The sequence below is a fragment of the Styela clava genome, chromosome 7 (genome assembly GCF_964204865.1).
Source record: "Styela clava chromosome 7, kaStyClav1.hap1.2, whole genome shotgun sequence".
Taxonomy (NCBI): domain Eukaryota; kingdom Metazoa; phylum Chordata; class Ascidiacea; order Stolidobranchia; family Styelidae; genus Styela; species Styela clava.
The window spans coordinates 19418642-19435873 of NC_135256.1; the positions used below are offsets into that span (position 1 = coordinate 19418642).

Sequence of the window (17232 nt, forward strand, 5' to 3'; positions counted from 1 at the left end):
AAAAAAAATGTTTTTTGATTAAACGCTTTCACGTTTAATCGCATATTTTTTTTAGTTGCCGCACATCACCCATATAATAAATATCTACCTCCTTCAGTACTTTTCAACAATACTCCACTCAAATAGTTTTGATTCTTAACCAATACCTTCAAGCAAAAACTAACAGCTTCGCCTGAAACTGAATAAAAGTATTTAAGATCTTGTCTTGATGCCTGAACTCGAATAGCGTCAAACTCAAATTATAAGTGAAATTATTCTTGGCGTAACCAGAACAGATATTCTAAATAAAAAGTGAAGTAAATATAAATATTATCAAACTTGTTAAACAATGGTTAAAACAGATTTCCGACACAACCAATACGATATGGTAATAAATGATTTAAATATAGTTTAGTGAATATGTTATTTGAATCAATCATTTAGTCTAGAAAATTGAATTCAATGAATACTTCCTTCAAATTGGTAGATCTATATCCTTTCACAGTCGTAAGAGTAATATACGTAAATCGGGACAAAAATGTTCAGCCATTACTTGAGTATTCAATTTTGTCACCACAAAACAAAGCAATTTTCTTTTTGTTGTTGTTGTAGAATGGAAGGAATGATATATGTTTTGAATGATATAACTTCAATGCTAAAAAGTGTTGGGTGATATTTTCAATGTGCAGAAACGGACATCGTGATCACTGTTCTTAAATCTGAATCGAATAGATAATAGATTGTTCACTAGTCGGCTTTTCCTAACTCACTTTTGGCATTGGGGAACAACAAAAGATACTGCCTGCGCGTTATACTATAGCTGCGTTCATTCGCAAATACCAGTAATAACTACCGGCTTAAGACAGCATCCAAAAATTATAGTCGTATCTCATAATGCTACTGACGGAGTCCTACAATTGGGGGGAAGATATTTGAACAATTACTTTGTGTAAGGATTTAATTCAATGAAAATTTCAAAGAATACATTTTATAATTATAATGGCATTTAGTCCCTTTTGTGTATCTGATTTAGTTTGCTAGAAAACGATTAATTCTACTTTATAACAAAAAACTGGCTGACAAAATGAAACTACACCATGACGAGCTTGTCATACAAATGGATGGTATTTAGAAATTCCATGTTTGCATCTACGATAAGTCAACGTATTTCAATTTTTTGGAAATTTATATTGCTTTAATACACAAAATATTTCAAACCCAAAATTTTGTACGGTGGTCTGTAGAATATCAGGAATTATTTTAAGAGTGAATGAAAATTTAGAAGAATGGGTTAATTCTTTTTGTAAAAGTTAATCAAATAAATTTATAATAATCATATATCACTTTTGTGAAGTTGAACAGGTAAACAAATAAACATAAAGTTTAAAACTATATTAGCACCTATCTGAAAGTGACGATTAGGTTTTATCATAACATTACATTGAACTTTTTGCACCGCAATTAAATGGACGAAAACCATAATATGACTGGCATGATAGATGGATACAACATTCAATAAAGGTACTGTTTAGTTATGGATCATATTTGATCAATCGAAAATTTGTTTCCGTTCATAACTCCGTCTGTAATTCTCTACACATACATCAGTCAAACTTCTTTGACAGTTGAGCGATTTTATCATTCAAAATTCACTGATTTATTTACCGATTTTACTTTGATAAATTTTATATCGGTTAAATGTCATTCAAATAAAATGATTAAGATATTATTGATTGAGATACCAACATGTATTTACTTGAGGCACAATTCAAAAAAATTCCTTTCGTAACAAGTTCGTTTGTTTCTTTGTGAACAAAAAATTTTACACATTCGACGAAACACAAGCTACACTCAACATCAACACACTGCATGCAAAAAGTGGAATCAAATTGTGGGTTTTATTTGGCAATCTCTTTCATTACCCCTAACTTATTGTAAAACCACCTTCGAGAGTATCGCGTTAACACACAATTTGACGTAAATGGTAGCGATGGGTGACGGAAGCTTACAAATATTAGTGAATTCGTTGTTTCTAGTATCTGAACACCAGTGTTGACTTTATATAAGCGTGGTAAGTGAAAAGCTCCATTTTAGCCTCGAATTGTACGCTCATTTTAGGTGCGAGTCCACTGTAAATTTTAAACATGAGCAAAAAAACAACAACTTCAATTTGGAACTCTGGAATGACCCCAAAATTTGAAATATCTAAATTAATTTCATTATGATAGCATAAATTAATTTTTAAATCGTGTTGATTTACTATATACCTTGAAAGCTAGACCCAGCTTTCAAGAGTTTTGACTTTTGCAATTTTGAAGAATTTGCCTTGTTGCGTAACAAGATAAGTTTCAGGTACAGGGTGGCGACAATTGTCACCTCAGCTTCTATTGGATAAATTTGAGAGTAATTTGTTAGTAAAGTGGGATACGTAATTACCACCCTGTCAAGTGGGAGGCCATGCAATCAATTGTTTTGATGCAATCAAATTCGAATTAGAGACCACAAGAATTCGGAAATTTTATATCACAAATTTTGATCGTGTTTTGAATAAAAACAAATCGTTTAGTAGTTTATAAATTACTAAAAATAAATCACGGTTCTTGATCCGAATACTTTGAATTGATCAAATCAAATTTCTGGCGAGGTCCCGTTTTTCTTAAAAAGTGAATTACGTAAAAACGTTTGCACGAAATCCATTTTAGTAGTCATCAAACTATCTTCTTCTTACAATTTTGCTCCAAATATTTGAATTTTTCGGATTTACTCAAAAGTATCAAAATAATCGGTGTTGAAATCGGAAATCCATAGAATATATTAAAATGTTATTTTTTGCAAAAATATGAAAGCGTAAAGCATACATTACAATTAATATTTATCAACATGATACGTTCAAAAACCTCCGCTCATGACACTAAGTAATAATCTGTTTGTATTTAAGCTGAAAAAAGAAACCTGAATATTTCTATTTTAGACACCAATTAAGAAAAAAATTAATCAAATAATGAAGAAAGTAGTCAAAGTAGTTTAGGTTTGAGCAATTTATTATCATATAAAAGTATTTTTTATAAATAATAAGACAAGCATATGACGTCATCATAATTTGGTGATAAATACCTCAATATAGGGGGCCTAATTCACATTTAAGAATATCAATCTTGTTTTCCGTCAAATCAAGTTATATTTACTGCTAATAAGATAGATAAAACGTCATATCAAGTCAAAGAGTCATGCGATATTTCATGATTAACGTTATTTCAACCCATTCATCACAAAAAAATTACCAATCTGTGAAAATGTACGAAGCATGGTATCTTTCTTGATTGCCCAACTTCACCTACAAAATCATTAAGGTGGGTAAATTAACACGATCTTCATAATGATGAAAATTTTCATTTTGCACTGCATTTTTCTTTGTTTTCGATACTTTATAAATAATATAACTAGACCCGCAACTGTACTACTCATCAAATGAGCTTTATTTCTGAATCTAATTTCAGGTGCTGCTAGTGAAGAGAAGCCAATATAGAGGAGACGAGAGATAAACTCGGTTGGTTAAACTCGTTCATAAATTCATAATCATAAATCAAATTCGAATGAATAAACTTATTTATTTAGTGAAAGAGTTATTCTACATGTGTAATCAAATGCCTATTTTCAGTGTATGATAACAGTCTTAAATTATTTATCCCCATAAATCATGATTTATATCATTATAAACTTTCTTACGAAATCAAAAAGGACCGAACGGTCAACTCATCCCTCAATCCCTCTAGCTAAAAATTGGCGAAACGTAGTTTTCTCCATATTTGAGATTTTTAGTTAATGCTCAAATAAATAATATTCGTGACAAAATTGCAACAATTCTCGACCTCGACCTTTTCCTGTCTTCCCCATGTCACAGGTCTTGTACAACTGGGTGTTAACACAAAAGACACGCGAGGCCACAATGAATACATTTTGTATCAACTTAAGTAGCATTCCGATCTCCCCTTTGTAATTTGCTACCATTTAGTAAAGCAGTATCATTTCGAGCATGGTTGGGGATACGAAAGTTCATCAGCGGACTGCTTCATCTACAGACCATGTTTAGCATAGGAATATCCTTGAAAAATATAAAATAAAAAGATTTCGACACATTATAATACAATAGTTAAGTAACATCAGGACTTGTTTTCCGTTTTGGTTCTTTGTAATTTTATGTTTAACACTGATTATTGACTCAAATTCCTTTGATCCTCAACCGCCCTTTTGTAGTTAGTGTTTAACTGGGGATGAGTTTCCGTTTGGTAACTTGTGTTTTTATAAGTCCACCTGTTAACATGAAGATGACACTACATTTTTGCGACCGCACCACGACACTTAATCCCATATAATGTATTGCTGAATAACCCCGTAATTTAGAGGCGCCCAATTTAGGAAGAGTATGTTTGGATAATACCTTTATTGTACGCTTGAATATATTGCAGAAATGTCGGCTGATATTGATTAAGAACTGATTTTGCCATCTTCCACACAATACATACTGTATGGATATTTTCTACTTTTATCCAAGTCAGAACTCAAAAACTATTCGACTGAGATAGCAAAGACGTGTGATTAACCAGTTCTAAAAATTAACAAAAAGAATGAAAAATTTTAAAGAGTTATTCCAACATTTGTAAGCGTGTTTTCGAGTAGAAATTTACCTTCTGACAAGACCACCCACTGCAATGTTTTCAGCACCTTGTTGACAAAAGCAGAGTAGGGTGAGGTCATATTACAAATCATCTTGACCTTTGACACCATCGATTCATCAGATCGTTTTTTTTTTTCAAACGTTCCCCTTTATCATTATATAGTACATGCTATTTAGTATGTTACTGATTTAATTAAAACATACTCACAGGACCTTTATCAAGGTAATAAAGAAGTAATTTAAGAAGCAGTAAAAAGAAGGGCGACTGTCTGAAATGAAAAAACACGGTAAGTTTATGGTTACCTGCAACCTCTCATTTTCATTTTGGCAAACTTATTAACGTATTTTCTCCAGAAGCTGTTCTAATTTGAATACAGGAAATGCCCAAATTTACATATTTTTTTGATACGTGATATAGGACATGATTGAACACACTTCCGGTAAGTTTTTTGTGGTGTTTCGAAATATTTTTATAACAATTCATCCCACGATTGAAAACAAATCGTTTGCGGGTGTGAATTTTAATGCCGATAGGGAGGCCAATGAAGGCTTTTTATAAACATCGTTATCTGGATTTCGCACAATTAATACTTTGATTTTTTTAAAGGTTATTTCGTCGCAAATTTGTATATGAATTCGATCTCTGTCAGGGATGGTTTGGTGATAGAAAGAGTGGTCAACGCTCTTTTTAACTAATCCATACTTAGTGAAGATAATATCTGTTGCTAGTCTCCTGACATTGAAAATTGAGGATATAGAGAAAATTTGGTTAGTTTTGGTATACAAATACGTGGCAATCGGCCACCCATTATTTAATTGCCTCTACATCATTAAAAAGTGTCAAAAAGTGACAATCAAGAAATAATATTTATAAATATGATCTTCGTTAAAATTTATTTTACCATTCAATGAGCGTGCAGACCTTCTTTAAAATTATTTAGGAAAAAAAAGCGTTTGTCTGTCTACGCCACTTTCGAAATGAAGTCACAATAGATAACAATTTTAAATTTTTGCAGCCTCTCATGAAATATTTCACCACCGTAGTTTAGTTTCGAAATGGCCTCACGCCTACATCCATGATGTGAAGGATTTGATAGGCAATGGGAAAGCGAGAAGTTAAAAAAAGTAAGTGCCCTGTACGCCATACGTTCCGTCTTGACAAAGCCTAACAAAATGTAAATACGCAAGTTTATTTGTATTGCCCCGGTGCTTTAAGATTCATATTTAGGACTCGTTTTATATTTGAATTATATATTGAATTTGATTGTTAGGATGCGTGAAATCATGTTCCCAGGGTCCCTTTATGCAAATAAAAAAGTTTGACAATCTTGTGTCGTATTTATATGAGAAGAGTCGCAAAAATGATACAATCATTTGGATAAGAAAACCTCTGAAAAGTTGTATATCTACTTTCTAGTGGCCTTTCCCTTGTCAAGGACGTTGTATTTTATCTCTTTCTATATCTTAAGGAATCGTTGAATTACAAATTAAAGTGATTTAAATGAAGAACCAATTACGTGTTTCAAAAATTCAATTTATCCGAGCAAATTAGCTAAATACCATCGGGCTCTCTATTGTTACAATAAACTTGATATGGTTTCAACACTAAAACAATTTGGAGAACAAATAAAGAATATAAAAGATGCGATTTAATTAGGTAAAGGTTGTTTGTGGTAATTATGACCCTTAAGAATTTTAAGACCCAGGTAGAATTGTTTTCTGAATGTGATCCTACCCGCCTTTGAGTCGAATGTAAATTAATAACAATAATTCATTTGTCGATAATTTGCGACTTATAAATTTTAATGGCAAATAACGATATCGTGTGTCATTGTTTTGCCAACTTTGTGTCGCCTGAGAATAATGGCAGACGCGTCCGAAATGTCCTTGTCACAATTTTAAATATCCTACTTAAGCGATATGGGGGCGTGATAGAAGTAAACAAAGGTTTTAATAGAATCTTATGATCATTATACAATGGAATTAGGAACCATTGTCACAATTAATTATACATCTGTATTTGTACTTTCTACAAATAAATTCAATAAGGACTCCAAGATTCTTACATGCAGAATAAATCTAATTGAATGGTGCATGCATTCGACATAAACGTTATGCAAACCGTATGTGATTTTGTGAAATCCAGATGTTACAATCCTCTCATTATTGGTATGCAATCTTCATCATTCATGCTTGCTATTTGCTGCCTTTTGATACGCACTCTTTCAATTTATTCAAAGGGGAATATAGATAGAAAACCGCATATCCAAATACTATTGAATTCAATCTTTGTTAGATAAGGGACATAAGACACATCACATTTGCGCCATTAATAATTCATATCAAGTCTAAGTTACAAAAAGCAATGAGCAATATTGACACCATACAGTTGGAGCGTAACGAAGAATGCAAATATGACTGTTTTAAGTTGCAAAAACTTGATTATACGTTAACTATTGCCGTTTCATATACTGTACATGCGAACAACTTCAGTGCGCTCTATATAGCGCCAACTTGCGACAAAATCGTTTGTAATCTTGTGTGAAGTGGATCAATTTTAGATAGTTCAATCTCGTGGGAGACAGAAGGTACAGAACCTAACATAACTTAATATTTGATTTAATGTAGTAATAACTTAATACCTAATTTCGACTTACATGCTTGATATTTATTGCTCCGAATCACATGATTTTGTTTTAAAACTAATTTCGGACATCTTCATTTTTACTACAAACGAAGGACACCTTTCAGGGTCATTTTGTCAAAACATAAAGCGTGCCTTTTGTAATGCATTTTCCACATATATATATGAATATTATACGGAAAATTTTGCTATATATTTAAGTTTCCCGCACGATTGGTGTATGTATTAAATTAAAAACGGACAGCGTGGCATGGTCTATTTTTAGCACTCGTAGTTTCCCCATATCAAAAAAAAATTAGGAATTACATAAGCATGGCTCAGGAAATATCTGAATCTGAAAAAGTTTTAAAAATCATTAACGCTGACAAAAAATCTCCAGATGTTCCACCAAACTACATCACGTTAGAGTTTATTAATTAAGAAGTCTAACATGAATCATATTAATCCCAAAAACGCAACCCATTGATTTCTTAATTACTTCACGAAAAGCATTTAATATTGTATTTGCTTAAACTTCTGTTTGTGTATGATTGTACCCAAAAGTTTCAGGAATCTAGACGCTCTGCACAAAAGTTGTGTTCTCTTCAGAACATGTTACAACTTACTCCTTGGGATTAAAGACAGACTTGCATTCGTTGCGCAAAATAGTCTACCACTCGCACACACTCCTTTACTGGGATAAAGTTGGACAAAATTGAACAATTTACTCCGTTTTGGTAGAAGTAATTAGGAAATATATGGATCCGTTTTTGTGTCAACCTGTAAGAATGGTTGAACGCAATAAATATTTATATTTTGGTAGATTTTCGGTGTTAAAATAGAACAGTCAAGTTTCACACAAGTTTGCATATCTTTGCAAAAGTATCATTTATTTTGAAAAACATTTTCACAAGATTAGAGGCTTGCAACAAGGTCTCAATCATATATATATATATATATATTTTGTATTACATCAATGTAACACTTATTTATTATATATTATAAAATGAATGGCATATTAATAAATTGTCGTTGACGCACGTCCTGATTCCGATCTCACAATGTTAATGTTTTAGTAAATTAAAACGAGCAAGGATATATTTTGTATAGGCATTCATTATCTGCTCGTTGTCTGTGATATTAAATATCTATCTAGCTTTATTTATATACCTTTTAAATATAACCATTACGTTCGTTACGGCAAAACAGCTATGTTCAACGAAATATTCTTTGTATTTGAAAAAATGTAACTGAAGCATTTTTATTAGAATGAATCCTCCAAACGATAGCTCTAATTTCTCTAAAAGACAATTAGCTAAATTTTTGCTCGTAAACACACAAAATTTTGTGAGGTGAGTTATTGAAAACTATGCTTTGTATGCTGAGTCAATCGGAATGGCCGCTATACAAATTATCTGATCACTTACGTCAATGGCGCTCGTGCGATGTGATTTTAGCTCTATTGTAGAAAAGGATGATTTTTTTGCTTGTGAAAAGAAAAGATTAGTCGTAAACGAATTTGTTAAAACACGCGACCACAACAAAACACTTGTTTTTATAGTTGAGAATTCAGTTGCTACAACTTATAGGATAAAATCTTGGATACGATTCAAAAACTTTTCTACAACCTGTATAAAGACACTTATCGCAGCTGTGAAAAGGGTGTTTTGAACATCAATAGCGGGGGGAATAGAAAGAAAAACTTTTGATACAACTGCTAGAGACATTGATATGTAGATAGAATGCTGATTAATTCAACAGTTATAATTTTTAATAGTGCTGTTTATTGTATAGCAAATAAATTCAATAATTCAGTGAATAAGATACTTTTTTAAAAACGAAATAATGACGCAATCATTGCCAAACACGCCTTCTAATGTGATTCTAACGCAACCGGGATTTTTCTTGAAGCGAGAAAGACATTTAGAAGATGATAACTGGATAACAAAACCCCTGCATCTAGCTCCCGATATCCCAGTCGGACTAGAAGTTCTTCATTCTGTTGAAGAACTAACAATCACAAGAAACACTTCCAAAGGTAAGAATATTTATAAATGCCTGCTTTTTGTTTGCGCAACGAAAAAAATCATATACACTATGTTGTACTTATTGTTATGGTCGTTTGCTTCTTGAGTTTAATTACTAGCTGAAACCTGCATCGAAGAGTCTAAAGTATACTTTGAAGAGAATTTATTTAAGTTTAAGTTCTCCGCACATATAAAATGGATTATGAATGAAGAAAATTATGATGTATACAAAAAGTATTTTAAGGAAATGACATATTACTATTATTCTGGACTGTCAAAAACTATGAGTGAAAAATTTGTAATTTCATACATGTTAAAATGCCAAACTTATATAAAAAGAGAGCGACGATCAAATAATTGAAGACGAAGATCCTATAATTAATCGTAGTACCGGTAGCCTATGCGTCTGACACTGAAATGAGCCTGAGTACCGAGCTCGCAATATCAAAACAAAGAACACTGCAATTTTATAAAAAGCATGAGATTTTTAAATATAAAATTCGGTATAATAAAAGTAGGGTAATAGCCGTCTGATGACTTCTTCAATCGAGATAAAAATAGTTCTTCCTCGCACCAAAAAGTCGCTTTAGAAACAAAAACTACAATAATAGCAATTACGATTTAGTAAAAGTGACGTCATCATGCAAAACTTTGAAGTAAAAAACGAATCCCACAGAGCCCTGAGATATTTTAAAAATAAATGGAAGTAATTGCATTCTAGCGGCAACAACAATCTTTAGCCACTAAAAATAAAAAACAATTGGTCCAGTAGTTAAAGAGAAAAGCGATTTTTTACAACAACATAATAACAAAACAATTCATAGGTCCATTTCATGTCCAATGAGGCGTCGAATGTTAAGAACATCGTAGTTTCGTTCTCGTTTCATCTCCACTGCATTCGTAGTACATACAATACAATATTCTTAACGAGTTGTCGTATACCCCAACGTATTAACATAATAGATCTTGATACTAAAACATCAAGATTAAACACAGAATAGGATGTCGATATTTCAAATTAATCTCACTTGAAACTACTCAAGCGATTAGATGGTGATGAATATTTACCATCATTGTTACCAAACCTTCCACAACAAAAGAATAAATGATGCATCGCCTTCATTCAAGTTATTCGAGTTATCGTAAAGTTTCATTTTAGTGTATTGTTATTGAACTTGAATATATTTGGTTTGAAAGCGACCAAATATTGGACACTTAAGCATGCCGCACAGGCAAGGGCTTTTAGTACACTGATACTAATAATAAAAAAAATTAATATTATTTGGTTAAATAGGAAAAGCAAATATTATAAATATAGGTAATAATAAATATAATAAAACACATATGTTTTTTTATGAGGTACAATATGTGGAGGAAAACTGCACTACACTCTGTCTGGGAAACACGGAAAGCAAGTGTACGCAGGCGTAGAAGGTAAAGTGAGAACTACATTTTTATTACTTCTTGATGTTAATGAGTTATGCCTAATCGATTTTATATACTTCCATATAGTTTTTATTTTTGCTCAAATAACATCACAGAGCTCAATATTTCCAGCATCAGACTGTAGTATGTTACATACAACTAGATGAAAAGATTGGTGTTTCATTGAAAATCGATTTTTCAACTAATTCACGCGAACTCATACAGAAGTAAATGGTCATCACTGAGCAAATTTACAACGATCAATGACATGCGAAAAGCTATAATTAGACGCTATCATGAAAGATAATAAACTGTGAAAAAGATAATGAATTATGATAAAGTTGTTTTTAATTACTTTTAGTAAGAGAAACTTTGAAGGTATTTCGAAAATCAAGATGTTTGATTGATGAATTATATCGTTCAGATCCTAATTGTTGCTGTACATTCTGTTGTGGACCTTCAAGGTCTTTTACAATACATCTCAACAATAAATGGGATAAAGAAATGCTACGATTGGTCAGACCATACAGGTGTGACGGTGAATGCACTCTTTGTTGCTGCTGTCCATTTGCCAGAATGCGTCTTGATATTATATCTGGTTATGATGGACGGAAAATTGGAAGCGTTACACAGAAGTAAGATACCAAATTTTAAATTTACAGTTTGGACTATATAATTTGTAGATATTTATAAATTCTAATATTTATTTTATTTTCATCAGTTAGGTAGGAAAACTTAAACATTAATATTGCTTTATCAATGAAAACCTATGCAGAAAAAGCAGTAAATTCGATTATTATTCTAGTTTTTATTTATATCATCAGTCTAGAATTCTTTAGGTAAAGATGGATATGTGATTCTCATAATATCATGAAGGTATCGGAGTACAGACATTTAAAAACTACTCAAATCTGGTCATTTGATTAGTTCTTCATATTTGGAGACAAAACATATTTGAAAAATAACATTCTCTTAACTCACAATAGTCAAAGTAGTTCATTTTCACTTTAAAGTAATAACCGTTACCAATATTGTAATTTAACATTGTTGCTTTTTTGGTTGTTGTTATTGACTTATTTTATTCGGCAGATTAAGCTGTTTCAAAAACTTGTTCGAAGCTATCTCAAAATCTACCGGAGAAAAATACAAAATAATCGGCAATGCATTCCCTTGTCGGTGTTGCATGACGTTCTCCTTCAAAGTGAGTAACGGCAACTTGTACAATTTAAAAATTGCAAAGTATTCATTGTTTATAACGTAAAAGTTCGTAATTTGATATAATTTACAACAAATGAATTACTGTAATAGTCACTATCAAACTTTAAAGACACTCCAATCTTCAAAGACTAAGTAAAAAAGATTGGTCTAGTAGCTAAAGAGAAATAAGATTTTTGTCTCAGCTGCAACAACGAAAACATACCACCAATTAAACAGCAAAATGATGCACTAATTTATAGATTTATAGAAGTATACTAGGCGCCAGAAAATCCCCATTCAACACACAACTGCACTTATAATTGTAATACAATATTTTTGCCACAATGTGTGTGTAAACTGAATATACTTTGCAGAATTATTTCTGGTCTTCGATTCCGAATTTGTTTAACATTATCATTTTTTGGCGATTGACCAAAATATTGCATTTTATTAGCCGTTGTTCTGTGGAGGAAATTATGTGTGTCAAATAATTGATAAATTTTCACAGATCAAAACTATAAACGACGAAGACGTTGGTGAGATATGGAAGAAGCGTTACAACGATAAAAATCCGAACATTAGTTCCGCTCATGAAACGTTTGGAGTCGTGTGTTAGTATCATACGATATAATATTTTTGTGACATTTTTTTTTGGTAATATACATTAGATTGATTACTAACTGTTTTAACGGTTGTTCATCTCTCGAATCGGTTGCGACCTGGAGCAGAAAATGATATAACAAATGAAGTCAAATATTCATAGTAAATAGAACGAATCTCGCTTTACGTTGTACACATTTTATTATAGCATGGTCTATATCCGTCCTATTGAGTAAAATTCAATATTGATGAAACGTTTATATGGCGGTAGCATATTCTTCTGACTTTCCTACTATTGCTCTTATTAATTTGTTGTCATATGAAAATGTTCCAAATCAAATCTTCTTACAAGACAATGTATTCTTCTAACTAATATTCTAATGATAAAGGTGAATTTAATGAGTATATTTTTATATCAATATATATTTGTATGTTTTTATACAGTTCCATCAGAAGCAAGTGTGGATATGAAATCAACGTTGATAGGAGCTGCATTTCTTGTGGTATGTTTCTGTATGTTTACAGTAAATTATATACTTATGTATGTAATATTCTTAAATATCAATCAATAGTAATCAATTTTATTGGAATATTTACCGAATCACCACGCCATGACTAATTGAAAATTTTTTCACAGAACCATACATATTTTGAGATGAGTTGAAATTGGATGAAACAAACATGCACAAACTAAACCTGTGATTTTGCTACATGGTCTCCACTGAAGAAACCCGTCACCAATTGTATCACATATGTGACTAAAACAAAGACTGTTTCAGATAATCTAAGCATAAAATTTGTAAAATTCCATTTTATGATTTGTAAATTGAATTCGTCACCTTTCTAGCTTACAAATCAAATTTTATCGTCTGGTGAACGAATATAACGTATTTGATTGTTTGATTTTAAGATTTGCTCCATACTTGCATCTTTAATTCCGGGATTCATAAATATATATGTATGTAGTTGCCAGAAATCCCTCAACATGAGGATATTGTAAACTACTTTGTCCAAGTGGTAGAAGAAGCAAACGGTAATCGTGACGAAGACAGTCGTTTCAGCTTTTGAGGGTATGCGATTCTAATTATTTTACTGCATGATATAAATAAACAATACAGGATGGCACTATTCATAAAAATAGTTTCTATAACTCAGTATTTTTGTACATGTGTCATATTTGTGGCATTGCAAGAATGTGATCACAAGTTGATCTTTCACTAGCCGCACCGCTCATAAGTATGGCTAATTATTTTCATTATTTTTTTTCTTTTGTACGAATTCGACAATTTACAATCGCGTGATTGTAAAAGTATTCGCAGACATCAAATATAACAGTTGAAAATATATTGATGCATTTAATATTTTTATTCATCTATTTTTGATTTTGGTAAATGTAAATATAATATATATCAAGTTATAACATATTTTAAATTTAAATATGTATATATCTATATATTATGATTTTGTGTATTGCTTTTTGAAGAAAGACATAAAATTCAAGCTTCTAATCTGTAGATTTGCAATGATGAAGTATTGGAAGAATTTTTCTTGTGTCAATGATCGAAACCTGGCTAGGACGACCATGTGATAACTGATAAGTGTACCTGGTTAAGGCTTTGCTTGTTAAAATAACGCGAACAAGCCAATATAGTCAAGTTTTGCATTCGAATTTTTCAACAATATATATAAATAATAAACGCGTTATTGCGACTATTTTAAATCACTAATTTGATTTCCATCTTTTCTCAATATGCAAATAATTTTTAATATCCGAGCAATCCAAAAATACTAATCCCTTGAAGATTAGAATTGTAACTCATACAAAACGTTATATACACATCTCTACTTACTATATTGTGTCCGGCAGTAACTTTCCCAGCGTTAAAATCAAATGTCCTCCAGCAGAATGTTTGATAGAAATACATAGGCGTCTCAAATCTTATTTATGATGGTAGTGACTGAAAAGTACCGTATTTCCCGGATAATAAGTTGTTTTTCTAGACCCAATTTTTTGTCTTTTGGAAGGGGGGTGTTTTCTGGGGCGTTTCATTGGACAACTCTGCTTTTTTTAATCTTTCTGTGGTCCGCTTACTTTTCACAGGAGTCTTCTCAAACATGATTTGTGTTTACCTTATATTTGGGTCTAAAGGTCTGCCAATCGTGATATTTGATTAACTTTGTACTGCCAGCTGTTATCTGTCATATTCTTTTAAAAAACTCCATTATAATCATAACTGGCTGGAGTCATGAAGCACTCCCTATTTTGGCCGTTATGGGTACTTTTAAGACAAAACACAGGCACAGAGATGAAGTGATTTATGACCAGTGTTCCCTCTAAGGTGTGCGCGTGTGCGCGCGCACACAGCTTTCAGAGGCTGCGCACACGCATAGATTTACTGCGCACAGACGTATTTCGATGTAATGTAACAATGTGCTCGGTTGGCAGGTTGAGAAAGTTTGTTGTTGGCCCACTTATTACCCGGTTAGAACGCCAAAATTTCTTCATTGGTTTTTGCACAAATATCAGTCATTTCCAAAAAAGTGCGCACACACCAAAATTTCTGCGCACACATACTACAAAAAATTAGAGGGAACATTGTTTATGACCCTTCTGTTTTTCTGATTTAACGGAAAACGTCAGGGACAGAAAAACACAGCTGTTAACTAACCCATGGAGGTACAGTGTAACACTTATTACATTGTATTCAAAGGTTATTTCAACATTGGGGTTAATAGGTTGTCCAAAATGATTGCCGCCTTTTAACTTAAAATTACAGTTTTTCTGTTAAGAATAAATAATTTTGTGAGTATGATTCTACCAAGCAAACATGAACTGGTTCTAATCATATAAAATTATTAGTGCATAACTGAGCAACAGAGAATCAATTTTTCTACCCCTCTTATTGGAGAGTTATATGAAAAAAAAAAATTTTGAGTGCTAAAAAATACATCGTCTTATTTGCGGGGTAGACTTATTAGCCGGGAAATACGCTATATGAATGTGCAAATGTTTTTTATGCTGGAAAAAAACTGGCGGCAGCAATATTTTGAAGGTATTGAATGATGTGGAGCATGAATAAAACCCAAAAATTAGTCTCAATTTAAAAAAAAAACATAATAATCCTCCCGGAAAATCATTTTTTTTACAAATCAGTGTTTTGTCAACTTTTTCTTCGTGCCCGAACTATTCATCGTGCTATGTTTATAATTACATCAACGTTGTACAATAAATTTTTCATTAAATATGTTCAAACGGTTTTAATCTGATTGTCTTCTGCTTTCCCCATATCAGGCTGTGTATATTACTACATATGAAAACGTTTTGAGATAACGTGCTCTTGATTCTCTGTTCTATGCGTCACTTTGTGATTGCGATAGTGTCATTTATTATTAAGATTTGCCTTGGATACAGTTCATCTTGGGGGTGCTCGTTTCGAGAAATTGGTCATGTTAATTTAGCTTAGGTTCTATTAAGTAATTGGGCATTGTTGCTTGTTATTGTAATTGGTATTTTATCATTTTTTATTGCTCGTTTATAGTGCATCCGTGTCGTTATAAATTAGTCTTATCGTAGGAATTCAAGTTTTTATGCTGTGCAACATTTTACCCCTTAGTGGAGATTGGTGAATACATTCCAAGGATCTCGTTACCTCTTAACAATTTTGGTTTTGCAGTACTAGAAGCTGAGAGCTTGCGCATAATTTAAAACCGCGTTTGAAGCTTCTATCTCTTTTTATAACTTTTGCAAACATCCATTTGGTGTTACCCATGTGGCACCGTGTAGCTGAATTTCAGCGGTATATTGGCTCGATCATTGCTAAACACGAATTAAATGGAACTTTGGCTTACTTGGATAATGCCACTGTTTATGTTACGAGTCACTATGAGAGACCGCAAGACTTTCTTTCTGTTTTCAAAGATTGTGAGTTAACTATAAACCTGGATAAATTCATGTATTTTGTTACCGAACTTTTACTACCGAGTCATCTAGCATCACATAACTCTATTAATCCTGATCGCCAGCATTTCAAATCATTGCTCGACATGAAGTATTATTTTTTTCTTAGCAACCAGTATGAGTTCTGGCACTCCTTTGGTATCCTACTATTCCATTCTACTATTATAAATCCTACATTAATATGTAGTGTTCAAATTCCCTGAATTGTCTCTCGAAAACGTCAAGCTAAAACTGTCGGAACAGCATTGCATCGATACTAATATATATGCCCATAATATATAGTGAAATCCCTAATTCTTAAATATAACAATAAAGAGCTATGCTCAAATATGTGGATACGGAGGGCAAAACGAACGTGTCCTACAAAAACAACAACAGCATAATAACCATAATCCGTGTCCAACGAGGTGAAAATTGCCTTGCAGCGCCATCTTGAAGCGATGCTGTTCTTGCATAAAAACCATTGCGTTGAGTTGAGGACATTTTGTATTCAAAAGTTTTATTCATAAAGCTATTTCAAGGTTGCCGGTGACAAAGACCGAATGATCATTTTGCGGAAATTGAAACTAGATTTCTGCAATTATATTGTTTTTCATCGAGCTGCAATTGATAATGTGGTAGCCCCTGATACAATGTCTCGAACAAGTTGTCTTTCTTGCAATCCTTATTTTGACCTAAAAGTATTCATGAACACCGGAAATTGGAAGATTATAGCATTTCATCTGAGAATCTTCTTTTTTCTACCAAA

General features: G+C 32.3%; 1 protein-coding gene across 1 annotated transcript; it reads left to right on the plus strand.

Annotated features, from left to right (window-relative positions):
• Positions 1-9068: 9068 nt before the first annotated feature.
• LOC120328650 (phospholipid scramblase 2-like) lies at positions 9069-14768 on the plus strand. The gene is made up of 7 exons (XM_039395179.2): positions 9069-9315; positions 10664-10738; positions 11154-11364; positions 11819-11930; positions 12435-12537; positions 12971-13029; positions 13164-14768. Exons 1-7 carry the CDS (start codon positions 9123-9125, stop codon positions 13188-13190), a joined length of 780 nt encoding a protein of 259 aa, XP_039251113.2. The 5' UTR covers positions 9069-9122; the 3' UTR covers positions 13191-14768.
• The last annotated feature ends 2464 nt before the right edge of the window (positions 14769-17232 follow it).

Bases quoted from the DNA above. Each gene is read 5' to 3' on its own strand.
- LOC120328650 (XM_039395179.2), top strand. From the start codon at position 9,123: ATGACGCAATCATTGCCAAACACGCCTTCTAATGTGATTCTAACGCAA. The intron at 11,931-12,434 runs GTGAGTAACGGC...AAATTTTCACAG, and splicing joins GCATGACGTTCTCCTTCAAA to ATCAAAACTATAAACGACGA. The intron at 13,030-13,163 runs GTATGTTTCTGT...ATTTTTTCACAG, and splicing joins TAGGAGCTGCATTTCTTGTG to AACCATACATATTTTGAGAT.